Below are 25,920 nucleotides of genomic sequence, written 5' to 3'. Positions count from 1 at the left end.
AACTAGTACCTGTTAAGGGTCCCTTCTCCAGGGTTATGGATGAAGACCACAACGGCATCCAGGGCGGAGAAGAAGGTCTTTACAACGGTCTGGAGGGCGGAGGTGGCCGCGCAATGGTTTTAGGGTTTATATAAAATCAAACCTGGAAAGCGGTAGCTGGTCTTTCAGTATTTGTATTAAGCGGAAGTCATGTAGGCCAGAACGGTCAAAACATAACAGTACCCGGTGCGGTGGTAACCACTTAAACAGCATGTACACAGCGGTTTAGAAATCCAAGGGAATGACTACTACACTATTTTTCCCAGGTTTATCAATATAGCTGAGGAATTAAACGATGGCCCCGAGTACGGGCGCCTCTTAAATAAGGTAGGGGTGCGAATAATGGGTCCAGCTTGGCCAAATTTGATATCGAAAAAAGCTGTAGAATAGGCACATGGAATGTGCGGAGTTTATATGAACCCGGAAAAACACAGAATGCCATAAATGAGATAAGAAGACTGCAAATATCAATTCTGGGTATTAGTGAAATGTGATGGCCCCGATCTGGCCAATGCCATGTGGATGATCATGAAGTGTATTATGCAGGAGAAGACAGTAATTATCATCGTAATGGTGTAGGATTCATAGTCACAAAGGATGTTAGCAAATGTGACAGGGCGATATGCCAGGTATCTGAACGGGTCATAATGATTCAGTTGAACGCGAAACCCAGAAATATAAATTTAATACAAGTGTATGCACCGACAGCGGAAAGTGAACTGGAAGAACTTGAAAAGTTCTACACCGATGTAAAGACCGTCACTGACCAACTCAAGACTAGAGATCTTACTATTCTGATGGGTGACCTTAATGCTAAGATAGGAAAAGGCAGACAAAGTAACATTATTGGATGTTATGGACTGGGCGATAGAAATGAAAGAGGAGATTATTTCTCAGATTTTGCAAAGAACATCATCATCATCATCAATCAGCCCTGAGTTGTCCATTGTCCGATCTCATTTTTTGTCTTACTATCGGGGCTCTTCCAAGTCCATCTTCTATGGATTTCCTTATAGAAGAAGCTATTCATTAAATATAGATTGTTTTCTAATAGGAAATTTAAGAGTATTTTGCCCCTTTCGTTTCTATCTGATGTGCCAAAATTTCCGAGGGCATTTTCAGCTGGATCAGTGCTTATTCCTATTTTGGCATTAAAGTCGCCACATATTACCGTAAAATGTTCTTGGTTTTCTGAAACAGCTGTGTACAAGTCATCATAGAACTGTTCTATTTCTTCGTCAGCGTGACTCGATGTTGGTGCATAGACTTGAATGATCTTTATGGAGTAACGGGTGTTTAGTTGTAATTTTGCAAGTATAACTCTTGTGGAAACTGCTTTTACTAATATGATATTCTCAGCTAGTTTTTTATTAATAAAGAGCCCAATACCTCCATTCCCATCGTTTTCTCCGACATGATAGAAAATGTGACCGGATTTTAAAGTGGTTAGGCTTTCTCCTTTCCTTCTGACCTCAGCGACTCCAACAATGTCCCAATTGATTTTATTAAGTTCAGATTCCATTTCTATGAATTTTTCTTCTGATAGCAGGGTTCTTGCATTGAAAGTTGCAATTTTTAGAAATATATATCTGTTAGATGGTTTTCTAAAATATGTCAGAATTTTGTCCCCCCCAGAATCTGTGGGACTGACTGATAGTCTATCAGTGTGAGATTCTGAATTTTTCTTTCTACTCACCTGGGGTAAATCCGTTTTTGTATTTGTATCTGACATAACAAAGGGGTAATAGCAATTAAAACGTCACGCTTGCTTTGCGTGTTGACGAGTTTTAAGTTCAGCCGCCCATTATGGGTACAGACACTATTGACAACCGCCCAATATGGGTCGGACGGTATCGGTTTGATTTTATACCATCCCTAAAATCCAGGGATGCCACTTCCGCCATCCACGTCGCACCGAAGATCTTCTTCTCCGCCGTGCCTACCGTTGTGGTCCTCACCTGTATCCCTAGGTAGGGGTCAGTGTTATACCCCACAGAACTGGGTCCCGATCTGGACTTGGCCATGTATTCACTCCGGTCTACTGAAATGATAGATGCCAATCCCCGCGACATGGACGCGCCAGATTGGAGTTACCCACGTGAGCGACAGAGAAGGTGGCTCTGTGCTCCGCAAAGAACATAACCTATGTATAAAGAACACCTTTTTCAAACTACCTAAACGGAGATTATTTACATGGAAATCTCCAGCAAACACTCCCCGTAATATCGTCAGAAATCAAATTGACTACATAACTATCAGTGAGCGTTACAGAAATGCAGTAAAGTCTGTAAAAACTCTTCCTGGTGCTGATGTTCCATCTGATCACAATCTGTTGTTAGCAGAAATAAAATTAAAACTTAAACGGATAAAGCAACAACGATCCTATAACAAACTGTATATGGATTTTATTATAAACAATAGCCAGATGATTGCAAACAATTTAGAGAGCAATTTTGATAATTATGAACAACAAGAATCCATCGAGGATCATTGGAACCAAATCAAAACGATTATAAGCAACTCAACTCCAAACTTAAAAGAGAACAGTCAAAAAAAGCAACGGTGGATGAACGATGAGATTTTGAATTTGATCGAAAAAAGACGCAATTTTAAGAACCAAAACGTAGAAATGTATAAAGTAATTAATAAAGAGATAAGGACTAAAATAAAATCTGCAAAACAAACATACTTCGAAAACAAATGTTCAGAAATTGAAGAATTACAGGGAAAACATGATTAATTTAATATGTATAAAAAAATAAAACAACTGACAGGTCAGAAAAAAAAACAGGCAAATAACAACGTTGATAGAGACGGAAAACTGACTATCACTAATTCGCATAAAATAGACAGATGGAAAGAGTATATTGAGGAACTGTTTAGTGATGAAAGGCCCGAGCTTAAAATTAACGAAGTAGTTACAGGACCTGACATAACTATGGACGAAATTGAACAAGCAATACGATTAGCAAAGACCCGAAAAGCGACGGGACCAGATGAAATACCGAGTGAAATAATAAAGTGCTTCCAAAGTTCAGGTAAAATATCTCTCCTTCATCTGTTTAATAAAATTTATGAAACTGTCTATATACCAACGGATTGGCGGCTGTCGATTTTTGTGACGATACCTAAAAAAGCAAATGCAAAAAGATGTAGTGACTACCGAACCATCAGTTTGATGAGTCTCAAATCTCAAAAATCCCTCTTTTATACCACTTAAAAGAACATAGTGAAGAATGACGGTACGCTGATCTATATCAGGTGTTGAATCAATAATTAGAGAGTAAAATTTCGCTTTCTGTAATTTGTTCACTCTTATGAGTTGCAGATATTTCAATACAATAGAAATAAATTCATCACATATTGTAGGGATAAATAATTTATTATACCAATCTTGCAGTTAGATTGAACTCAATAAATATTCCAAAGCACCTATTTAATCACCATTATTTTCACACAAAATCATTTTTACCACGAAACGTTAAAGTGTAAGAAATAAATTTGATTGTCGCTACCATAGGTAAAAGTACTTCCCTTCAATATATTTTTTTCAAATATTATTTTTAAACACGTGCATAGTAAATAGGAATGGAAACAATATATCCTCCATACATTAAATATATCAATATCGCTCAACAACAGCATATTGGCACGTATGTAATATGATCCAGAATATATTACATACTAAAAAATACTATGTCTAAGTAGCCATTGTCAAGATCAATAGCGCCGATATAGGTAGTTAAAATTTTGAACACTTATTTTAACTGTTTATTATCCATATAAACGACTTGTGACTGAAATTACAAACTTATTTACTCTGCATAAAAAGACTCTTTAATACCTACAGTTATTAGTACACAAATCTGATTCGAAATATCGTCGAATAGTAATAGTCTGTATATAAAAATTAAATTTTTAATGAAAAGTAAATGATAAGCCATTACTTAAGGGGCCAAAAGAAGGAGGCTTCACGAAGATTAAAGTACTAATGAGACCATTGCAATAAGACGTACCCTGGGTAATGATTAACTAATTAATCGGCCAATTATTCAATCACCCGTTCAATATGATTTTGTCAACTCGAACGTTTTAGGACAACCTATTCTAATTATGTTTATAAAAATTGAGGGCATATCTAGAGATAAAGAAACTTTACTTCACTAAAACTCATAGGTAAGACATGTGTCTAACACAAATGTGACGTATTTCTAGTGCAGATAAAACCATGTGATAAATAGAAAAGTCTTATCTTTGCCGACAAAGAAGCAAAGAAATACTCAAAGTGAGAGAGGAAAAAACCAGTCAGCTGAGAGAACTTTTCAACGATGTTGAGCTTGGATCCACCATCTACATCTCTCTCTCTCTCCAATAGCGCTACAGCCCAAATCGGGCCTTGGTCTCCTCCAAACTATGCCTCCAACCTTATCGGTCTCGCGCCGATCTTCTCCAGGTTCTCACATCTAGCAAATTTTGCGCGTCCGCTGCCACTTCATCCTCCCATCTTCTCCGTGGCCTTCCTTTTGGTCTTGCGCCCTGCATTTTACTATCAAGGGCTCTTTTCGTCAATCTTTCTGTCTCCATTCTTACTACATGACCAGCCCAGGGAAGTCTCTGAAGTTTAACGAATTCTGAGATCGGTGTCTCTTTGAACAGTTGGTAGAGTTCATGGTTATACCTGGATCTTCATATTCCGTTTTCGTTAATAGGTCCAAATATCTTTCTTAGGACTTTTCTTTCGAAGACTTCCAGTTTTCTTTTTGTCTCTTCTGTCATCACCCATGTCTCGCATCCATAACATACTATTGGTCTGATAATAGTTTTGTAGACCCTGATTTTCGATCTCCAGTGTGTGTTGTTGGAGCGAAACACATGATCGAGTGAAAAATAAGCTTTGTTTCCCTTTACTATTTATCTTTGGATTTCTGGCTCTTCTGTTCCATCCGTGTTTAATGTAACTCCTAAATATATGAAACTTTCTACCGTTTCAATATCGTTCTCTAATTCAACTGTGCGTCTGTTTCCCCTAGCTCTTGCCTGTGTTAACTTTTTTGTCTTTTGAATATTTATTTCTAGTCCGGTCTCTTTTGCCTTTGATTTTAATTGTGAATATATTTCTGCCGCCTCTTCTGTTCTGCAAGACATGATGCTGATATCATCGGCATAGGGCAATCTGTATTATTAGGAGATTACCTCTTCCAATAATCAGCTGTCTTATCACATATTCCAAGGTCAGGTTGAATAGTGTTGGTACAAGCCCGTCTCCTTGCTTTAATCCTTGAGCTATCGTAAAATTTTCAGTGAGCTAATTTTTGACTCTGACAGTTGCTATTGACGAATCCATTGTTGTTTTTACCAGTCGGATGTATTTTTGGGGGATATTAAAGCTCTGCAATATTTGATATAACTTGTTCCTATTAATTAAGTAGTAGGCTTGTTTGAAATCTATGAATATTTTGTGGACGTCAATGTCGTATTCCCACGATTTGTTTAAGATTTGTTTCACTGTGAATAGTTGGTCAGTTGTAGATCTTCCTTCTCAGAAACCGGTCGTTTGTTTAGTATGTAAGTAAAAATTTTGTACGCCGTGCACAAGAGGGTTATGCCGCGATAATTTTCGCATTTTAGTTTATCCCCTTTTTTATAAATTGGGCATATAATCCCGGTTTTCCAATCATTAGGGATCTTTTCATCATTCCAAATCTTGTTCATGAGCACATGCATTTGTCCTACTAGGTGATCGCCACCTAATTTATATAGCTCAGGTGGGACGTTGTCAATACCTGGAGCCTTATTGATCTTTCGTGCTCGTATTGCCTGTTTTACCTCTTTCATCGTTGGGGGTTCTATATTTTCGGTGTCTCGCTCATTGTGATGCATGTCAATATGATCTTCATTTTCTTGTGTCCCTAAAAGAGTTTGGAAATAGGTTTTCCAGACTGATTTTATTTCTTTTGGACCACTGGTTATTTGCCCTTCTTGATTTCTGCATAGATTTGTTCGGGGTTTATATCCTTCTCTTAAATTGCGTAGATATCTGTACGCCTGTCTTATATTGTTCCTCTGAACATTTTCTTCCATTTTTTGTATATTCCGTTTTCGTATTTTCTTTTCTTTGTTCGGCATATTTTATCTGCCCTCCGTCTTGAATCTTGGTAACTTGCCCTTCTTTCTCTGTTTCTTCTTTCCATATATGTCTTGTGTTCTTCATTTCTTTTCTGTATGGCCTTATTACACTAGTCATTGAACCATTCCTTTTTTTTTATTTTTCTTATTCTTGCCTATGATTTTTCTTGCTGCGTCAATAACTTTTGTTTTGATTTCTTCCCAATGTTCTTCGGTACCTAGTGCTGTCAGTGTTTGTGTTATTTCTCTCTCATAGTTCTGTGTGACATCTTGTTGTTTAAATTTTTGTATATCTAGCTGTTCTGTTCTTTGTTCCTGTCTTTCTTTCCTGTTTCTCTGAATTCTGCATTTGTATTTTATCTGTACTAGGAGATGGTCAGATCCGCAGCATGCTCCTCTTCGGCTTTTCACATCTTGTATGCTTGTTGCGGCCCGTTTGTCTATCAAGACATGATCAATTTGGTTAGCGGTTGTTCCTCCAGGCATAATCCATGTCGCTATGTGTAAATAGGTGACGATAAAAGAAAAGCTTTCTATGATCAGTTAGGTGGTAGACTTAGAAATATTCCAACTAAGAAATGACTCATAATAGAAGGTAACTTCAACGCTAATATAGGCTAATTAGACAGAGGAAATGAACATATAGATGGAGGATACGGCATTGGAACTAGAAATAACGCAGCAGATAATATACTGGAATTAGCAGTAGCACTAGGTATGGCCACTGTTAGTAAATGCTTTTAGAAGAGAGAAAGCCAACTTACCAACCAATAGAAATATTAAAAAATCAGTTTAAATTCACGCAAGACAAATCAACAACGGATGCAATTTTTATCATAAGGCAAGTAATGGAAAACTAATGTTAGAACAGGTGAGGGTAAGACTGATAAATTTCATTTAAGAATAGTATTGCATCAGGGGTCAGTGCTAATCCCTTATCTCTTCTAATTAGTGTTGGAAAAATTAACGAAAACATGTCAAGGAGATATTCTGTGGTGCCTGATGTATGCTAACGATGTGGTGTTAGTAAGAGATAAGGAGAGAGAATTCAATTAATGATTGAGACAATGAAAATGGGCGCTTGAGCAAAAAGGTACTAAGGAAGACAAAACCAGAGTATCTAAAGTGTGCATTTAAAAATTAACTTCAACTTCACTTTAAATCACGTTGTAATATTGACTGGTGAAATTATTGAAAAAAAAAATCGTTTTAAGTAGGAATCTAGATTTGATGTTACAAAGCAATGGGGAAATAGATGGAGATATAGTAGACTCAAATAAGGATGGATAAAATGGAAAGAAGCAAGTGATGTCTTGTGTGATAGAAAAGTTCTTACGAAACTGAAAGGTAAATTCCATAAAACGGATATAAAACCGTAATTGGACAGTTAAAAAAATAAGAACAATGAATGCATTTGAACGAAATGACAATGCTTAGATGGATAGGTGGCTTAAAAAGAAAATATTAAATTAAAAATTAAAATATTGGCAGAAGTCTAGGCGCAGCACCTCATCTATGCAAAAATGAAGAAGCATAGGTTACGATAATTAGGGCATGTTGATCGTCGACACGAGAGTCATGCGATACATAGGATTCTGGTTTTCCAGGTCCCAGAAAGTAGTAGGAGAGAAAGACCGAAAAAGAGATGACGGGAAACGAATAGGAGAAATATGTGTATGAAAGAAATTCATCTTGATATGGCGAAAGATAGAAAGATATCTCTGTATATAAGGATAAGGCGTAAAGGGATAAAGGCAAAGAGAATGATGATGAAGAATCAGTAAATATGGTGATACTTGCATTTACATAATTTTTCAAAATAAATGAATCGCTTATTTTTATTAATTATTCGCTACTCGATTTATTCAAAATCTTATATAACAAATTGTTCATATTTGTTAAATCAGTAATGTTAAAACTGTTTGAGAAACAGCTAGTTAAGAACCACCTTAAGTTAATGAAACTAATAATAAAAGAAAAGAGCTGATTCCAAACCGATTATTTTTATTCAGAGATAAAAAATATCCTATGATTAATTGAATATACAGAATTATCGATATAGGTAACTAAGTGAGAAACTTGTTGAGAAACACGTTTTAGAAAAAAAAATTGTGCTAGTCTTTTTTGACATAGCTTAGGCCTTTGCTAAAGTATAGCATGGGAGTTTAACCTGCAAATAGTATACCTACGTGGTCATAGTTGGAAATGACACTGTCATACTCACAGTATTTGACAACAGCAAAGTAGCAGCAAAAAAATTATAACAGTTATTAAATAAAATTCATATGTACTTAAAATTGGAAACCTAAACTAAATGAGTCCAAATTAATGAACGTCAAGTTTATACATCTGAAAATCTAAAACATTAATTTTACAAAAAACGATGTCTAAATACCTTATGCATCTTTCACAAAATACATGGGAACTGTACTTGAGACTTCTATAGTATATGTTAAAAAAAGGGAGGAACTCAGAAAAGTTATCAGAAAATGTATCCGCAACTCCTATAGACATTAACTTGGTACTGATATCTCTGCTCCCCGATTTTAGCAAGCAGTCACCAAACCATTAAAACTGCTACATTCATACTTCCTATTATCCAACGATTAGCCAGTCCAGGAATATATGCATTATTATGGTACTGATATTGCTGCTGCCCCTTATAAGTAAGTAGAATATGCAAGGAAGTTTTTGGCAATTTAATAGGGTTTTTGTGTGTTACAATATAATTTCTCCGAGAAAGTAAAGAATATCTATCCGCTATCCTGATTTATTCCATAGATTAAATATGAGAATACTATAGAATAATGCTATTACCAGCAAAAAAACGGTATAATAGTAACGAGAAAACCAAATAAATGTTCATTAACAGACAAAAGAGACGATGTAAAATAGGGCATATAACGTAACAATAGACCCTAATAATTTTAAAAAATTTGAGCGTTTTAGATATTGCAGATAACGTTGTCACATAAGAGACAAAAGGGAAAATTCAGGTAGCAAACTGATATATGTATAACCTCATAACACTTTTAAATCCAGAAGTGTAATATATACTACTAAAATCAGGATATATACATATATAAGACAATGTAAGTAAAACTCAGGTATTAATTACATCAGGATTGCTAGAAAGATTGCCCTCAGTCAGAAGTGTTTTAAGACCGGGAACTAATGCTAAGGCCAAACAGGTATATAAAAATTGCACCGTCGTACAAGAAACTAAATCTCAACGATAAAGTTATTGTTTTGCACTTCGTATTGATTTGTGATCTGATTCATAATAGAATTATATATTTCTCTAAGAATTCTTCTTTCTGCGATGCTCAATCGGCTCTTATTTTATTTTTTCATTGTTCGTGTTTTACTTACATACGTAGAATATTATTTTTCTTACTGCGGGATGTATTTTTGGATTTAATTTTTTGCTTAAAACGTAGCAATTGCCAGCTTATATTCTGTCGTTATTCTCTTTTGTAGTGTTTTTGTTAAAAGTGCTCTTAAATCCCAAATATTTAGACCGATGAAATATTTCAAAGTTATACTGGTCTATTGAAATATTATGTCCTATTCTGTTTCTTATGATAGTCTTCTTATGATAGCCATATATTTTTTTATTATCGTTGATTTGGAGGACCCTTTTTTGCGATTTTTTCTATTGAATGTATTAATGTTTTTTTCTCACTAATAATTATACTCACTACTATGTTAAACTCATCGTCAAAAGTCCCTATAATATGAGGACCTTAATTATTAAACTGTGAGATTTTCTGTATTTGCTTTCCGGGCAATGCTCTCAAGCATTGCAAACTAGCTTAATGTTTTTCTTATTCCCAACATTTTTAATTAAGTATATAATAGTGAATATTTGATCAACGGTTCATTGAATTTTTCTAATTTCACATTAATCTTTCCTAATTTTACATTTGTGGTTGTTGGATGTCAAAGAAGACACCATTTTCCATAGCGGGTGCTATGATTCCAATGGTGTAAAGTACAACCTACATATTTGTTGCCAAAATTACTTTGCTGCTGTCTCGAGTACCGTTTACTGGTATATGAATTTTGTTACGAATTTATGTTGTGTGCTGAACTCTATTAAATCTTTTACCGCGAATTGAAAAGCACGTTTTAACCTTTATTTGTAACATTTATCGTTATTTGTCTTATATGTATACAATCGTCCTAATATTTGCGTTATACATTGATATTTATGTGGCAATTAGCTGTAAAGTCATTAGTCTTTTCTGTCGTATCATATTTTCTTGATTTTATTTTTGTAGACAAGCGGTTTAGTTTGTGTAATATAATATCCCCAATTCGTTTCATAATATTTAGTTTTCAAAACAGCTGTTCGCTAATTCGTTCACCTTTTTTAAAGCACTTTGGGTTATGACTATTGGATTTTACTTTTTAAATAGAGTTTGGAATGGAATCTTCCTGTTTGAAATCAATGTACATTTGAAAATAAGTCAACAGTTTTCCTTGAAGTCTGACTTTACTTGTAGATTATTCCTTGTTAAATTAATTAGTTTATTAGGTAAGCCTAGTTCTTCCATGGTATTTCATAGTTTTATTCTTATGATTATCAGTGTTTGTTTAAAATTTATAAATAACTAGTTTAATGTTTTTTTTTGTATTCCCAACATTTCTCATTAACTGCCTAATAGTGAATAATTGATCAACGATTTATTAAGTTTTTCTAATTCCACACTAATATCCACCTATTTTATAGTTCACCTATTTACTCAATCGTTCTAGGTGTATTAGAAAAAATACTGTATATCCTAATAATTAATAGATATATAGCTTATATCGCTATAGTTTATGCAGTACATTTTATTACATATTCCTTTTGTGTATGGGTATGCTTTTCAGCAAGTTGGTACTTGCTCTTACGTCTAAATTGACGGATCAGCCGTTTAACTGCCTGTACTGAACTTTCTTCTTCATTTTGCAAATATATATAAAAATTAATAAAAACCACTCTGACATACCGCTGATTGAAATGTTGGATACCCTGGCCTATACTATTAAATCAACGAAAATACTAAGATCACACGGGGAGAATATTATGGGTTATTTCTGGTTTCGTCATAATTTACACTGAAATTACTAACAAGAGAGTGCTCTCACTTCCACATGTTGAAATTGATATATAGTACCAACAGATGCTAGTCATATTATACCATCAGTACTAATAAAATAGAAACTATCAAATTAATGTCAATTTCATTTAATCAAACGTACTAACCTTAGACATGGTCATTTAAGGAAACACACCTCAAAAATGTTGACAATAAATTAAAAATATCTTTAGCGTTATAAAAGTACCAGAGCAGCAAAGCTCACAGCATGAGAATATTGCCTCGTACTTTTATATAGCAATTTGTTCTCACAATTTTATAGTTTTTCGAAAAATGAACTCCGATTCGAAGATTAAAACGTCAAACAAAATGTAAAAACCTATTCATATTTTGAGATATAAAATCTTCAATTTAGATATTGAACATTCTTAATAAATTAATGTATAATCTAATATTTAAGCCAGTTTAAGTTTTACAGACTTGGAAAACACTGAACAGACAAATATTTATTCTTTAATATACTGGGTTCCAAAAAAAGTGTACTCAAAACGAATAAACATTATCTACCAAGTGTTTTATTCCAGTTTCATATGAAAGCACCAGATATTAGATATTATAAATTTCATAGGTACAAATTTGAGATAAAAACCAAATGACCAAATGAGCATATAGTGAAATATAAATATCTTAGAATAGCTGTATCGAGCGAGGATAAGATTATTGATGAGAAAAAAAAGACCTATCGCTAAGGAAGTGAGAAAGTAATTGGCAAACGCAAAGAGCACTTTAATTGTATTAAATGAAATATACATTACAATCTATTATGATACACATATATTCGTAACGCAGAAACAAGACAATAAACACGTTAAGAGAATCTTAATAATAACCAAAATTTAACTTTTAATACACAGAAGAAATAATGATATACAGAAGATATATAAATTAAAAAACTTTATCCACTTATTGTACGCAAGAGAGATACCTCTAGAAAAACTCAAAACGATCGAAAATATATACCAAAACAACACAATAAAAGTAAAAGTAGACGAAGAACTAACCGACCCTATTGAAACTGACAGTGGGATAAGGCAGGGATATTCCCTGAGTCCTTTATTGTTCAACCTGATTATGGATGAAATAATAAAAAAGTAAGAACTTAAAAAGGATACCAAATGGAAGAAAAACAAATTAAAATAATCTGCAATACTACTCTTTCAAAGTGAAGATGATTTACAACGTATCCTGCACCAATTTCATATAAAATTTAACATGTTAATTTCCCCAAAAGAGACAAAATGCATGGTTACAACAGCAAATTTACTAAGATGTTAATTGGAGCTGAAAGGTCAGATAATAGAACAAGTGATGGAATTTAAATATCTAGGCATCACATTATCTAGCTACGGAAAGCTCGAAACTGAAGTGGAAGATCCAGTGAATAGAGCAAACAGAGCCCCAGGCTGCCTAAATGAAACAATACGAAGAAATAAAAATATCAGGAAAGAAACGAAAGGCAGAATTTACAAAACAGTCATCAGACCAATAATGACATACGCGGCAGAAACAAGACCTGACACAGAGAGGACAAAAAGGATGTTAGAAACAGCAGAGATGAAAACACTTAGAAAAATTGATGGTAAGACACTATGGGAGAGTGCTAGAGAGCTAGAAGTACAGATATACGACGTAGATGCAAGGTAAAGAACATCAAGAACTGGTTAAGAAATAGAAGAGTAGAATGGAATAATGACAACAAATAGAGTAGTAAAGACGGCAAGAGACGGTTAACCCATAGGAAAATGATCAGTAGGAAGACCACGAAAACGATGGAACGGCAACTTACTGGAGGCACATTGAAAAACAGACAGAGTCATGTCTATATAAAAATAATCAATCATATTAATGTAGAATAGCAGAGGACAGAGTGTTTAGAGAAAATAATGAATCAGTCATATTAATATAGAATAGCAGAGGACAGAGGATTTGTCATAGCTTTGGACAAGTGCCCAATTGAAAAAATAACACAGGTCGTTAAAAAAAGACGGAACTCTAGAAAGAAAATAGAATAGATTTAAAAAAAATAAAAGCATAAACATGTCTTTTCCTACTTTTTTAATATTGAAAATACGTAAATAGAACATTGAATTAAAATGTTACCTTTGATATCTATGATAAACCTATGACCTAAACAGTGGCGCCGATGTATGTAGTTGAAATTGTTTACACTTATTTTAACAGTTTATTTTTTTATTATCTATAGATGAGTTGCGACCGATATCACAAACTTATTTATTTTCCACAAAGAGGCCCTTTAATACCTAAAATTATTACTATACAAATCTGATTCGAAATATCGTCAAAAAGTAATAGACGGCATGTAAAATTTAAATTTTTAATAAAAAGTAAAAGATTAATCATTACTTCTGTGGTTCAAAGAACGAGCCTTTACGAAGATTGAAGTACTAATAAGGCCACCGCAATCGGGCATACCCCGGGTAATGATTAATTAATTAATCGGCTAATTCTTCAGTCACCTCTTTAATATGATTTAATCAAATTGGTCCTTTTTAGGACCAACTATTCTAATAACATATGTCTATAACTGTTAAGGGTATTTCTAAAGATCAAGAAACTTTACTTTACTTAAACTTATCAGACATATGAGCTAAACACGAATCTGACTTATTTCTAGTGCAGGAAACACATATAGGGCCTAACCTAGGGTATTTGGTATACAGCTGATCGTTAAAACCACATTATAGATATAGACATGCTATTTCTATCGAAAAAGAAGCAAAGAATAACTCTAAGAAGAGAGTTATTCTTATATTGTAGAGTAAGAAAGGACAAAACCAGTCAGCTGAGAGAACCTTTTAACAATGTTGAGATTGAATCCACCATCTACATATTTAATGAAAAATAAAACAACTACCGACATTGAGGATCTGAGCACAAAGCTTATTACGAAATCTGGACCAAAAACACTACAATGGCTGATCCGGATGATGAACAACTGTATTCAAATTATGGAGATACCCAAAGTCTAGAGACAAGCCAAAGTTGTTAACTTGCTTAAACCTGGCAAAAACTCCAACGACTATAAAAACTATCGGCCAATATCTTTATTTTGTCAACTATTCAAAATACTTTTGCACAAGATCGTTAATATGATATCACCGATATTAGAAGAAAAATTTAAATTAAAATGCAAAAGTGGCTAAAGATAGGGAAAATTATGTACATCACAAATACTAAATCAAAGACCAGTACGAAAAATATCGGGTATCGGGGGTGGTATTATTCACTCTAAATGCCGCTTACGACACCTTAAATTACAGAATATTTCTCCAAAAACTATATGATATCCCCTTACATAACAAACTCACTTATATTGTCTCCGTATACCTACACAAGAGAAAAAATTTTGTATCACATAATGGTAAGAATAGCAGTTGAAGAACAGTCTCGCTTGGGGTAGCATAAAGGCACCTACACTGTATAACATATTTATTTTGAGATAACCTTCTATCGAGATATCATATTTAGTACACAAATAAGAGCAGAACTAAAATAATAAAAAAGCTTTATACAAGATATTGCAGAAGATAATAGATATTGGATAAAATAAAAGTAGTTTTTATTAATCGGATGCTTACATAAAACGTACAAAGACATACTCACGTAAACAAAATATATTACGAAATTTCTGTAATTAAAAAAAACATCGAGTTCAGCATTGAACTAATAAAATTATATTAAATAAAAAAACAACATTATTTTTAAAAATGCAGAAAAAATAAAATTTTCTATGCAAGCGAACATTCCATTCAATAATAAGCCCAAATCCTTTTGTATCTACATACCTGTTTTTTAAAGAACCAGTTACATTTTAGTACTTAGTTATACCAGGTAATATGATATCCTCTGTTACACAGTGTAATGCGTATGACATTCCACTGTCTACAAACAGTAGATAAAAATAAGGAGCCCATATAAACCGTTCAGGGTATATGTTGAAAATATACGGTATAATCACACAGTTGCCAAACTCTCAGAGCTTACTTAAACCGATAAACGTATGGTTAAAATATACAATGAAGAAGATCTGAACGACCCCTATAATATATACACGTGAACTAAGCGATATACATTTATGATACAGGGGTATTTACGGGCTCCAAAAAATTGTTATAAATTATTAAACTCTACATGTTGATGAATCGATAGAACCAATATTATGGAATGGTCAAGTGAGCTCCGTATATCGGTATCCACTTGACCACGGAGCTCAATTGAACCTGCATTTTAACATGGGCGGAGTCCACTTTATGCCGTAGATATATATATATATATATATATATATATATATATATATATATATATATATATATATATATATATATATATATATATATATATATATATATATATATAATATATATATATATATATATATATATATATATATATATAATATATATATGTATATAATATATATATATATATATATATATATATATATATATATATATATATATTTATATATATATATATATATATATATATAAATTTAATAACGACTTTAATAAACTAAGTGTTAGAACATTTTATAATAAATAAGTTAATAAATTAGACTAATAAACTCAGTTCATTGGTGTCAGAAAAGTGGAATATTTTAAATAAATAGTGAAAATGACTAATGAGCTCACAGTTACGAATTTAAGAAGACATCTCGAAGACAGAGAATTAGCTTCTACCAGAAAAGGCTGATTTAGTCCAACCACTAAAGAACGCTTTGGAGGAAGAGGGTTTAGACCCGGAAACTTATATATTTGAAGACAAACATGCTGCTGTCATCTGGTCGGTTTCGAAATTAGAGACCAAAGTTTCTGACGATATTTCGAAAGTTTCTTCTGATGTGGCCAAAGTTTCTGGTAACATCGCATCATTAGAGACCAAAGTTTCTGGTAATATTTTGAAAGTTTCCGGCGACATCGCTTCTTTAGAAGACAAAGTTTCTAACGGGATTTCTTCTCTCGAAAGCAAAGTTTCTGATAACATCTCTTTGGAAATCTCTAAAGTCACTTCTGAGATGCCTTCCCTCGACGATAGAATATCTTCGTTAAAAAACCAAGTTGCTGCCGATCTTCGAAGAAAAGATGAAAGAGATGGAAAGAAAGATGGAGGAAACAGGGACAGCAGAGAGAGGAAACAATCCAATTACAGTAGAGACAAAAGAAGACGAGACGAAATGTAAGTTGGAATCACGGCCGAAATTTGAAGGAAGTGGGGGTTCTGTTCATGTTAAAGTCCCAACTTTCGGCGGAAAATCATCATGAAACAACGACATGAAACAGTTCGAATCAGCTGCAAGAGCGAATGGATGGTCTGAAAAAGAAAATGCTGTTAACCTGACTATCGCTCTTCAAAGAAGATACCTTAGATGTGCTTCAGACCATAGCCATAGAGGAGACGGTTGATTTCGAACAACTTAAGAAGAGGTTAAATATGCGATACGGCCACGAACATTTGGAGCATGTATATCAGTCACAGCTTAAAAATCGAAGACAAAAGAGAGATGAGGCTCTTCAAGAATATGAGGTAGATATTGCCATTATTACGGTATGCCTATCCAACAGCTCCCGAAGACATGATGGAAAAATTGGCCGTTCAAACATTTATTGATGGTCTTCGTGATCATGAAATGCAGAGAACACTACGATTAGCTCGTCACAAGACATTGGTTGATGTCTTATCCGCCGCCCTCGAATACAAGCCAGCTACGCAGGCCTCTGGCGGGTACAGTAAAGTTAGGACTGTAAAAGAGGAAGATAAAGATAAACTTGACCAGATCGTTAATATGATGAAAAGTATTACATACAAGAAAACGAAGACCATAAGATGCTGGAATTGTGGCGAAATAGGACACACACGAAGTTCACGTAAGCACCCTAGGTACGACGCAAATCAAGAAACTCACCATCAGGAAAACTAGAACGGGTCGGCCCTAAGGGGGCAGCTTCGACCCAGAACTTTTCCAAAGATCCTCTCATACTAATAGCTTCTGTGAAATGTCGTGAAGATAGTGTATATGTAGATGGAGAACTAAATGGTAAAAGACATACGTTGTTGGTGGATACTGGAGCGACCAGAACCATTATACGCCCGACAGTTATAAACAGCCGTAAGAAACTGTTACCAACGAGGTTGCGACTTCGGACCGCTACAGGTGAAAATGCCAACATTCATGGAGAAATCCAGGTACAATTAGGAATTGTAGCACAAAAGTTCGTCCATACTGTTATAGTTGCTGACATCGAAAAGGATGTTATATTAGGAATGGACGTAATGAATATGCATGGATTCCAATTGGATTTTAAGAATAAGATAATCAAAGTTGGTAACGAGGAGGTATTTCTTCATCCACATGATGACAACACTGTGCAAGCAGCCGTTAAAGAAGATACAGTCGAGCCTGCAAGAAGTGAAACGATCATAGTAGCACGGTTACAGGGAATTGTAGACGAAGAGACACCTGTTATGATGGAGCCTTGGAACCATTACGACGAGGTTGGCCGAAGAATCATAATTGGAAAGGAATTGGTGATTTCGGCTAAAGAAATACCTGTGAGACTTATCAATGTCAATGACTACCCAGTGACCATCAAGAAAGAGACAAAAGTAGGGACTTGTGTACCTGTGACATCCATAATCCGTCAGACGACAACATCCGATAATTCCAACGACAAATTCGACCAAATGGTTACAGTTGCTGAACAGTCTCTAAATTAGATGGAGATAAGGAAATTAAGGGAATTTCTTCGACAGAATCGTGATATTTTCGTACCGAAAGGAAAAAAGACGGGAAGAACTACCATTGTTAAGCATAAAATTGATACTGGTAATGCTAAGCCAATTCGGCAAACAACTCGACGATTACCATAGGTAGGCGAAAAGAGAGGAAGCAGAAACGATTGTTCAGGAAATGAAGAAAGACGGGGTGATAGAACCTTCTACGAGCCCATGGTCTCTCCGGTGGTCATGGTTAAGAAGAAAGACGGAACGACGAGGTTCTGTGTGGATTACCGTTTGCTTAACAACGTTACCAAGAAAGATAGTTATCCTTTGCCTCGAATCGACGATACATTGGACACATTGGCTGGAAGTAAATTGTTTTCTACTTTGGATTTGAAGTCTGGATACTGGCAGGTAGAAATGGACCCAGTAGATAAAGAGAAGACAGCCTTCACCGCAGGATCTGGATTGTGTCAATTCAACGTTATGCCGTTTGGACTCTGTAATGCTCCTGCGACATTTGAGAGGCTTATGGAAAATGTGTTAAGAGGGTTATCTTGGAAAACATGCCTAGTTTATCTAGATGACAATCGTCTTGGGGAGACATTTGAAGATCATCTGAAGAATTTAGAAAATGTTTTTAATCGACTTAAAGCTGCCCGATTGATGGTCAACCCCAAGAAGTGCCAGTTATTTCAAGGTAAAGTCAATTATCTGGGTCATATAGTCAGTAAAGAAGGAGTGGCCGTGGATAAGGAAAAAATCGATTCCATTAAGAAATGGCCAGTACCAACGGACAAACATCAAGTGAGAAGTTTTCTTGGACTATGTACTTACTACCGAAGGTTTATTAAGAAGTTTGCAGATATCGCTAAGCCATTAACGCGACTCACAGAGGAAGCAAGGGATTACCGCTGGGATACAGACTGCCAAAATGCTTTTGAGACCTTAAAAAAGCATTTAATCACTTCACCAATTTTATGTTAGGTTAGGTTAGGTATCAATTTTAGGGTATCCACTGCCAGAAGGAGAGTTCATCTTAGATACAGATGCAAGTAAAGTGGGAATTGGAGGAGTGCTGTCTCAGATTCAAGGAGGACAAGAACGAGTCCTCGGATATTTTAGTAAAGTTCTTTCAAAACCTGAGCGGAATTATTGCGTCTCGAGAAGAGAACTTCTAGCAGTAGTTAAATCAGTAGAGCACTTCTATCAATACCTCTATGGAAAGAAGTTTTTAATCCGAACCGACCATGCCGCCCTTAAGTGGTTGATGCAGCTTAAGAATCCAGAGGGTCAGATAGCCAGATGGATCGAACGACTCCAAGAATACGATTTCAAGATTGAGCACCGGGTCGGAGTTAGCCACAGAAACGCTGATTCTCTTTCTAGAAGGCCATACCCAGCCGAGTGTTCCCACTAATACTATAATTCTAATATCAATCTTTATATATATTTTTTCTATTCTTTAAACAAATGACCTCACATTTCCCCAAACATAGTACTTGGTATATTCTTAGCACCAGATTTTGATTTCAATAATTGTATGTACTCACAATTCATACAATTTGTATTAGGTATGTCATTCTCTCCTCCACACTTTGGACATTTATACTTCACAGGTACAGGCGTAATTATTTTTGTTTAAATGTATGACTTGGGCTATTTTTGTCACCACCAAATAGTGTGAATATACTTTTTAAGTAACAATTTACACAAGGTGTATTTGAAATCTTAGTTTCACCACCACACTATACATTTTATTGCACAGGTACAGGCATTCTTCTTCTCGCTCAAATTTTCTTTGATATCGTTGTTGTTGATTCTAAGAAAAATAGGATACACTCTTTCCACAAAAGTACAATTTGGACTAATTTTTTTGTGATCTTTAATTACATTGTCATTTGATTCCCATTTTTTAATCTCTACACCACACTTGAAACACTTAACTATATCTTCTATTTCAAGAAAGTAAAATCCGCAAGCAACTAGTCTATTTCAGATTTCTTCTCCTTCCACTTTTTATAGGTTGAAAGCCTAATAATACAACAACCCATCTGGATAAAACAACAAAAGATATCCACAAAACCTCTCTTCCTGTTGACATAAAACAATCTTTAATTTCTCGTGAAAAGTCTTCCAGAAGACCTCAAATATACGGCCTACTCTAAATTCACAAACCCGATATTGCATACAACTGTCCTACATAACCATTGGCCAAAACTCTACAGCCTCTCGCCAAAAATGCTTCATCCTTCGTCAAAAATTATTTTCATTTTATCGAACTTCTTAAACAATACCCTATCTCACAGACATTCTAGTACTACTAGTACTAGTAGTAGTTCACTCTTTACAAACATTCGTATAGACGAAACTCTAAACATTCTGAAAACTAAATACAGTATCCAGCAAGACCACTTATCTCTCATTAAACATTTTATGTCCAACACTTATTTCATCTTTTAAAATCACTTATACAGACAAATAAATGCTACCCCAATGGGCGCCCCACTATCTCCAGTAATTGCCAATATCTTTATGGAAGACTTCGAGACCCGAGCACTATCCACATCAATGCTCAAACCCACATGTTGGCTACGATATGTTTACGATACATTCGTCATTTGGTCCCAGGGCAGGGATGCTTTAGTCTCTTTTGAGATGATACCTATGTGAATGGTATACACCCTAGTATTCAGTTCACGATCGATGTAGAAACTGATTCATCCCTACCGTTTCTCGACGTGCAAGCTCTTTGGATTAAAACAAGCCCTCATCCAAAACGGTTACCGCGAAAACCACATCAATATGAGCATCCGCCAGCATCAATCTCCCATTCTATCTCAACCCAAAGACTCAGACCCTCATCATACGAAAGCTCTTCTTCCTCACATCAAAGGTGTCACTGACAAAACCGACAAAATTCTTCAATGAAGAGGAATAAAGGCAATATTTACCCCTCAACAAAAACTTTCATCCCATGTAAGATCAATCAAAGACAACATTCCAAATGAACACCACGGAGTTTATGAAATTCATTGTGCAGACTGTCCCCGATCCTATGTAGGCCAAACAAATTATAGAACCCAAAATAGGATTTATGAATTTCTGTTCGCAATTCCGATTCAATTTCAGCTCTCGGTCAACACCATCTTTATACAGGTCACAAAATTGATTTTGAAAACTGCAGAACCATAGCCCCCATCCGCTTCTATAAACCCAAGAATTATCCCAGAAGCCATAGAAATTGAAAAAAGGCCAAATTGTCTCAATAAAAGAGATGACGGCATTCGGTTACTTTTGACACGAAGACCTCTCATAAAAGAAATATCGTCTGCTTCACCCGCCAATCAAAATCCTACTTTCACAAATGTTCGCGCCAATCCTCACGCTAACTCACACGCCAACCTCCACCCAAACCACTTCACCATCGACGGTATAAATGAACCGTCCTCTGTTTCCATTAGCAGTAATGCATTGGTTAGTGATCAACGTAGTAGTGTCTGGAGACTCGGGAGACTGAGACCTCGCAAGCCCTGAAGAAGACATCAGAGAGTATGTTGAAAGCTCGGCGCAGTTTGTGATAATCGACGCGGTTCAACCAAGAAGTCTGTTGAGTTTAATATTAATTCTTGTAATAGTATTAATCTTGGCTTGTTGGGTTTAATTGTACAAATCGAAAGATTTCCACATTTACTACAATTAAATCTAGAGCTAAGATTAATACTATTAAAAGAATTAATATTAAACTCAACAATATGTCGAGTTAAACCCCGTTGATTAAAATTCCGCTGAGCTTTCGACATCCTCTTTGATGTCCTCTTCATGACTCCCGAGGTCTCAGTCTCCCGATCCCCCAGACACTAATACACTGATCACTAACCAATGCATTACTGGAATATGCATTGTAATTTATGTAAATGTAGTATTAATCTTAGCTTTATATATATATATATATATATATATATATATATATATATATATATATATATATATGTTAGTTTTGATATTTCCGCGGGAGCTGTATGTTATATCAATGGTATTCCGGGTTTGACTCCGCGTTAAATGTTGTTGGTTTTGATAAAAACCATTTTGACGACGTTTCGGCAAGATCTCACTTGCCATTTTCAAGTCTCTCTGGATGGTCTGCTTCTTGTCGATGTTCGAGTGGAAGTGACGCTACGGGTGTGGGGCAGCTGGCTTTTGTAGTTACTGTGCGTTGCGCGCGCTCTTGTAATTGGTCCAGTGCGCAGGTCAGTGGGCGGGGTCTTGGTCGATTCCGTTCTTTCGTTATTCTTCGGGATAATTGGTTTCCATGTTCTTGGCAATCTTTGGGCATCGTCTCGAGAATTTAAATTATTTTCTTGTTTTTCTATCTCTATGGCTTCTCTGATAATTCGTTTTCTCTTGTTTTCGACATTCGCTAACATTACCGTATGTTTAAGGTCAATTTTGTGTCCTGTAGCTAAAGAATGCTGGGCTAGGGATGACGTCGTTTCTTTACGTTCGATGGCATTGCGATGTTCTTCTTGTCTTACTTGGATCCTTCTATTTGTCTGTCCAATATAGGCTCTATCGCATTCTCCACAGGGAATTTTGTATACTCCTTGGTTTTCTAGGGGAATCTTTGTCTTGGCAGATGGTAATATGTTCGCGATTTTTCTGTCGGTGTTGAAGACAGTCTCTATTTTGTGTTTTCTCAGGACCCTGCTTATCTTCTCTGTTGTGCCTTTAATATACGGTAGAGTGGTTTTGGCAATCGGTTTTTCGTCTTCTTTTATTTCTTTTGTTGTTTTTTGTGGTCTTCGTGCCATTTCGATTCTGTGTGTGGAAAAGCCGTTGTTTTTTAACGCTTTTGTAACTTTCTGCATTTCTTCTTTCTTGTGTTCTTCGTCTGTTAGTCGTTCAGATCTTATAGTCAGAGTTTTTATGACCGAATTCAATTGTGCAGGATGGTGGTGTGAATCTGCATGTAGGTATCTGTCAGTGTGAGTTGGTTTTCGATACACTGTATATCCAATGTTGCCGTTTTCTTTCTTTATTATTAAGACGTCTAGGAAAGGTAGTTGCTGATTACTTTCTAATTCCATCGTAAACTTGATCTTGGGATGGATACTGTTAATGTATTCTAGAAATGCAGTAAGTTTGTCTACTCCATGTGTCCATATGATGAAAGTGTCGTCCACATATCTAAGCCATAGTTTGGGTTTATATTCTGCTGTTCTTATTGCCCGTTCCTCTATGTCTTGCATAAAAAGATGACCAACGGTACAAACAAGTTGAAGGGGCACCGATGGGTTCACCGCTATCTCCCGTGATAGCAAATCTTTTTTGAATACCATTGATATAACATATATATATATATATATATATATATATATATATATATATATATATATATATATATATATATATATATATATATATATCAGCAACTATATATATATATATATATATATATATATATATATATATATATATATATATATATATATATATATCAGCAACTATATATATATATATATATATATATATATATATATATATATATATATATATATATATATATATATATATATATATATATGATATCAAACAATATTTACATTAATATTATGTATTTTTATTAGGCTGCAGACGAAGTAAAGGACATCCTAACTTTTGGCCCTATCACCCAACGGGAGTTTCTTCTGCAAACTGGTTTGAATTTCAGATTTAAAGTTCTGAAAGATAAGATAAGCGATAGAAAAAATATAATCGATTTAAACGAATGTTATAAAACCTTAATCGACGTAGATAAAATGGGAGAAAGATTTAAATTCATGGCACTCTTCCCCGAAACGATGAAAATAATTTTCGAGCGTTGCCCAGTAATTGGATTTTCTGCTAAGTGAATATGGTTGTACTTGTTTTTGAACGATTTTTATGTAATATAAAGGATTAAAAAATTATTCTTAACCGAATTTTATATAAAATATGTTACTCTAAAAGAATACCTACTTTACTATTGAATAAATATTCGCATTGCTTCATTTTGCATGATTTTATAATGATGTTTATGAAGAACTGATGTAAAAGTGTTGTAGTGTTGAGTTTTTATGTAAGAAAAGTTATCACTGTAACCAACAAAATCCGAACAACCTGATGACCAAAATAAGTTTAACACCCGACTAACACGATATAAAAACTTAATAAAACTTATGGTATCTATTAACGATGAAAATGTTATTGTCGTTACCGAAAACAACACAGAGGCGAGAGAGGAGATACAAAATTAATATTAAAGACATCTAAAATTTTAAAAATTAAAAAAAAAAAAGAAATTTTAAAATTTAATGATTAGTTAGAGAAGAGTTTAATATATTAACATAAACATATTAATATAATTTATAATTTAATAATTACTTTAATTATTAAATTTAATTTAATAAGAAAATTAAAATTGAATTAATAATTAAATAATCATAATAAATAAGAAACAGGAATGTACAGTCCTACCATCCTATTAGTCTTCTTCCAGTGGTTTCCAAAGTTTCTAAAAAGCTGACACTTACTAGGCTAATTCCTATACTAGAAGACAAAAAACTAATTACAATCACACCAATTTGAGTTCATAAAACTACATTCATCAATATAGCAGGTATAGTCGGTTCGCTAATCCCAGTCCGAACTGTCTAGCGAATTAAGTAATCATTTTTTTGCGAAGTTACTTTTTGACAGACTAGAAGTGGTTGGAAATTACTATAGAACCAAGCATACGTACTATCCAAGCGCACGTATTTTACTATCATCATGAATGCTTAAAACGTTAGAGATTGTAATCAAAAATAGATTAGAATGGTATTTAGAACGTAATTGCTTTTTTAAAAACTCCCAAACAGGATTTAGAAGGGGTAGAAGCACTGTTGATAACCGAGTAATGATCCATTCCACAATTGTGGAAACTTTTGAAAATAAACAGTGCATCTTAGCCATATTCATTGACATTAAAGCGGCATATGTCAACATTACAAGTTGTATAACAAACTACAAACACAAAATATTCCTTTTGCAGTAAACAGTATCATCACTCATCACCTCAGAATCCTACAGAATAGACTGCTTTATTCTAGATCCACTGAGAGTTTTTAGGGCCATTTATATCAACCAAGGGACTGGCACGGGGCTCTCCCTTAAGTACTGTACTATTCTATTCAACATCTATATAGCTGAATTGTTTTATATATTCACCACATATTTTATGTGGTTTTGCAGATGATCTGGTCTTATACATCAAAGGACATAACATTCAAAGCATGGTGAGAAAAATCAACATAGAACTAGAAAACATAAAAAATTGGCTCCAGAACACGATCTGTTCCTTTCAAATGAGAAGTATGAAGCTGCATGGTTTACTAAAGGCCATCACAGACAAACACTGATAGAAATTAAAATAGATAATACAACCATCCCCTTAGAAGTCAACAAAAATCTAAAATGGGACCAACAGTTATGATCCTCAAGATTAAGAAAAATATTAATATACTTCGCATACTATGTAGAGTGTGGTGGGGGTCATATGCAAGGACTCTAATAGTTTTTAATGTACTAATAAGGTCACACCTAGATTATGGTTCTTTTTTACTTAGACCGATGTCTCAGATATGTGAAAACAAACTTAATGCATATGCAGTATTCATCGAAGGGCTTAAAATATGTATGGGGTGCATGAAATCTACCCCAATTATGGCAATCCTAGCTGAATCGGGACAATTAGATCTTGAACATAGAAGATTAATACTAGGCGTTAAATTCTTGTCTAAAATTGTCGCAATCGAAAACCATCCAATAGTACTAGCTTTATTCAACAGACACAAAGCCTCATAAACAACCC

At 34.5% G+C, this 25,920-nt stretch overlaps 1 protein-coding gene across 1 annotated transcript in view; it reads left to right on the top strand.

The window, feature by feature from the left end:
- LOC140441400 (protein arginine methyltransferase NDUFAF7 homolog, mitochondrial) overlaps positions 1-24,005 on the top strand; it is a 378,831-nt gene extending 354,826 nt beyond the window's left edge. The window contains exon 6 of the mRNA XM_072532114.1: positions 23,678-24,005. Within this exon, the coding sequence (XP_072388215.1) occupies positions 23,678-23,941 (264 nt within the window). The 3' untranslated portion in view covers positions 23,942-24,005. The remainder of the gene's footprint in view (positions 1-23,677) is intronic.
- The last annotated feature ends 1,915 nt before the right edge of the window (positions 24,006-25,920 follow it).

Source organism: Diabrotica undecimpunctata, chromosome 5 (genome assembly GCF_040954645.1).
Source record: "Diabrotica undecimpunctata isolate CICGRU chromosome 5, icDiaUnde3, whole genome shotgun sequence".
In the NCBI taxonomy this organism is placed as follows: domain Eukaryota; kingdom Metazoa; phylum Arthropoda; class Insecta; order Coleoptera; family Chrysomelidae; genus Diabrotica; species Diabrotica undecimpunctata.
This window is presented reverse-complemented; position numbering and strand designations above follow the sequence as displayed.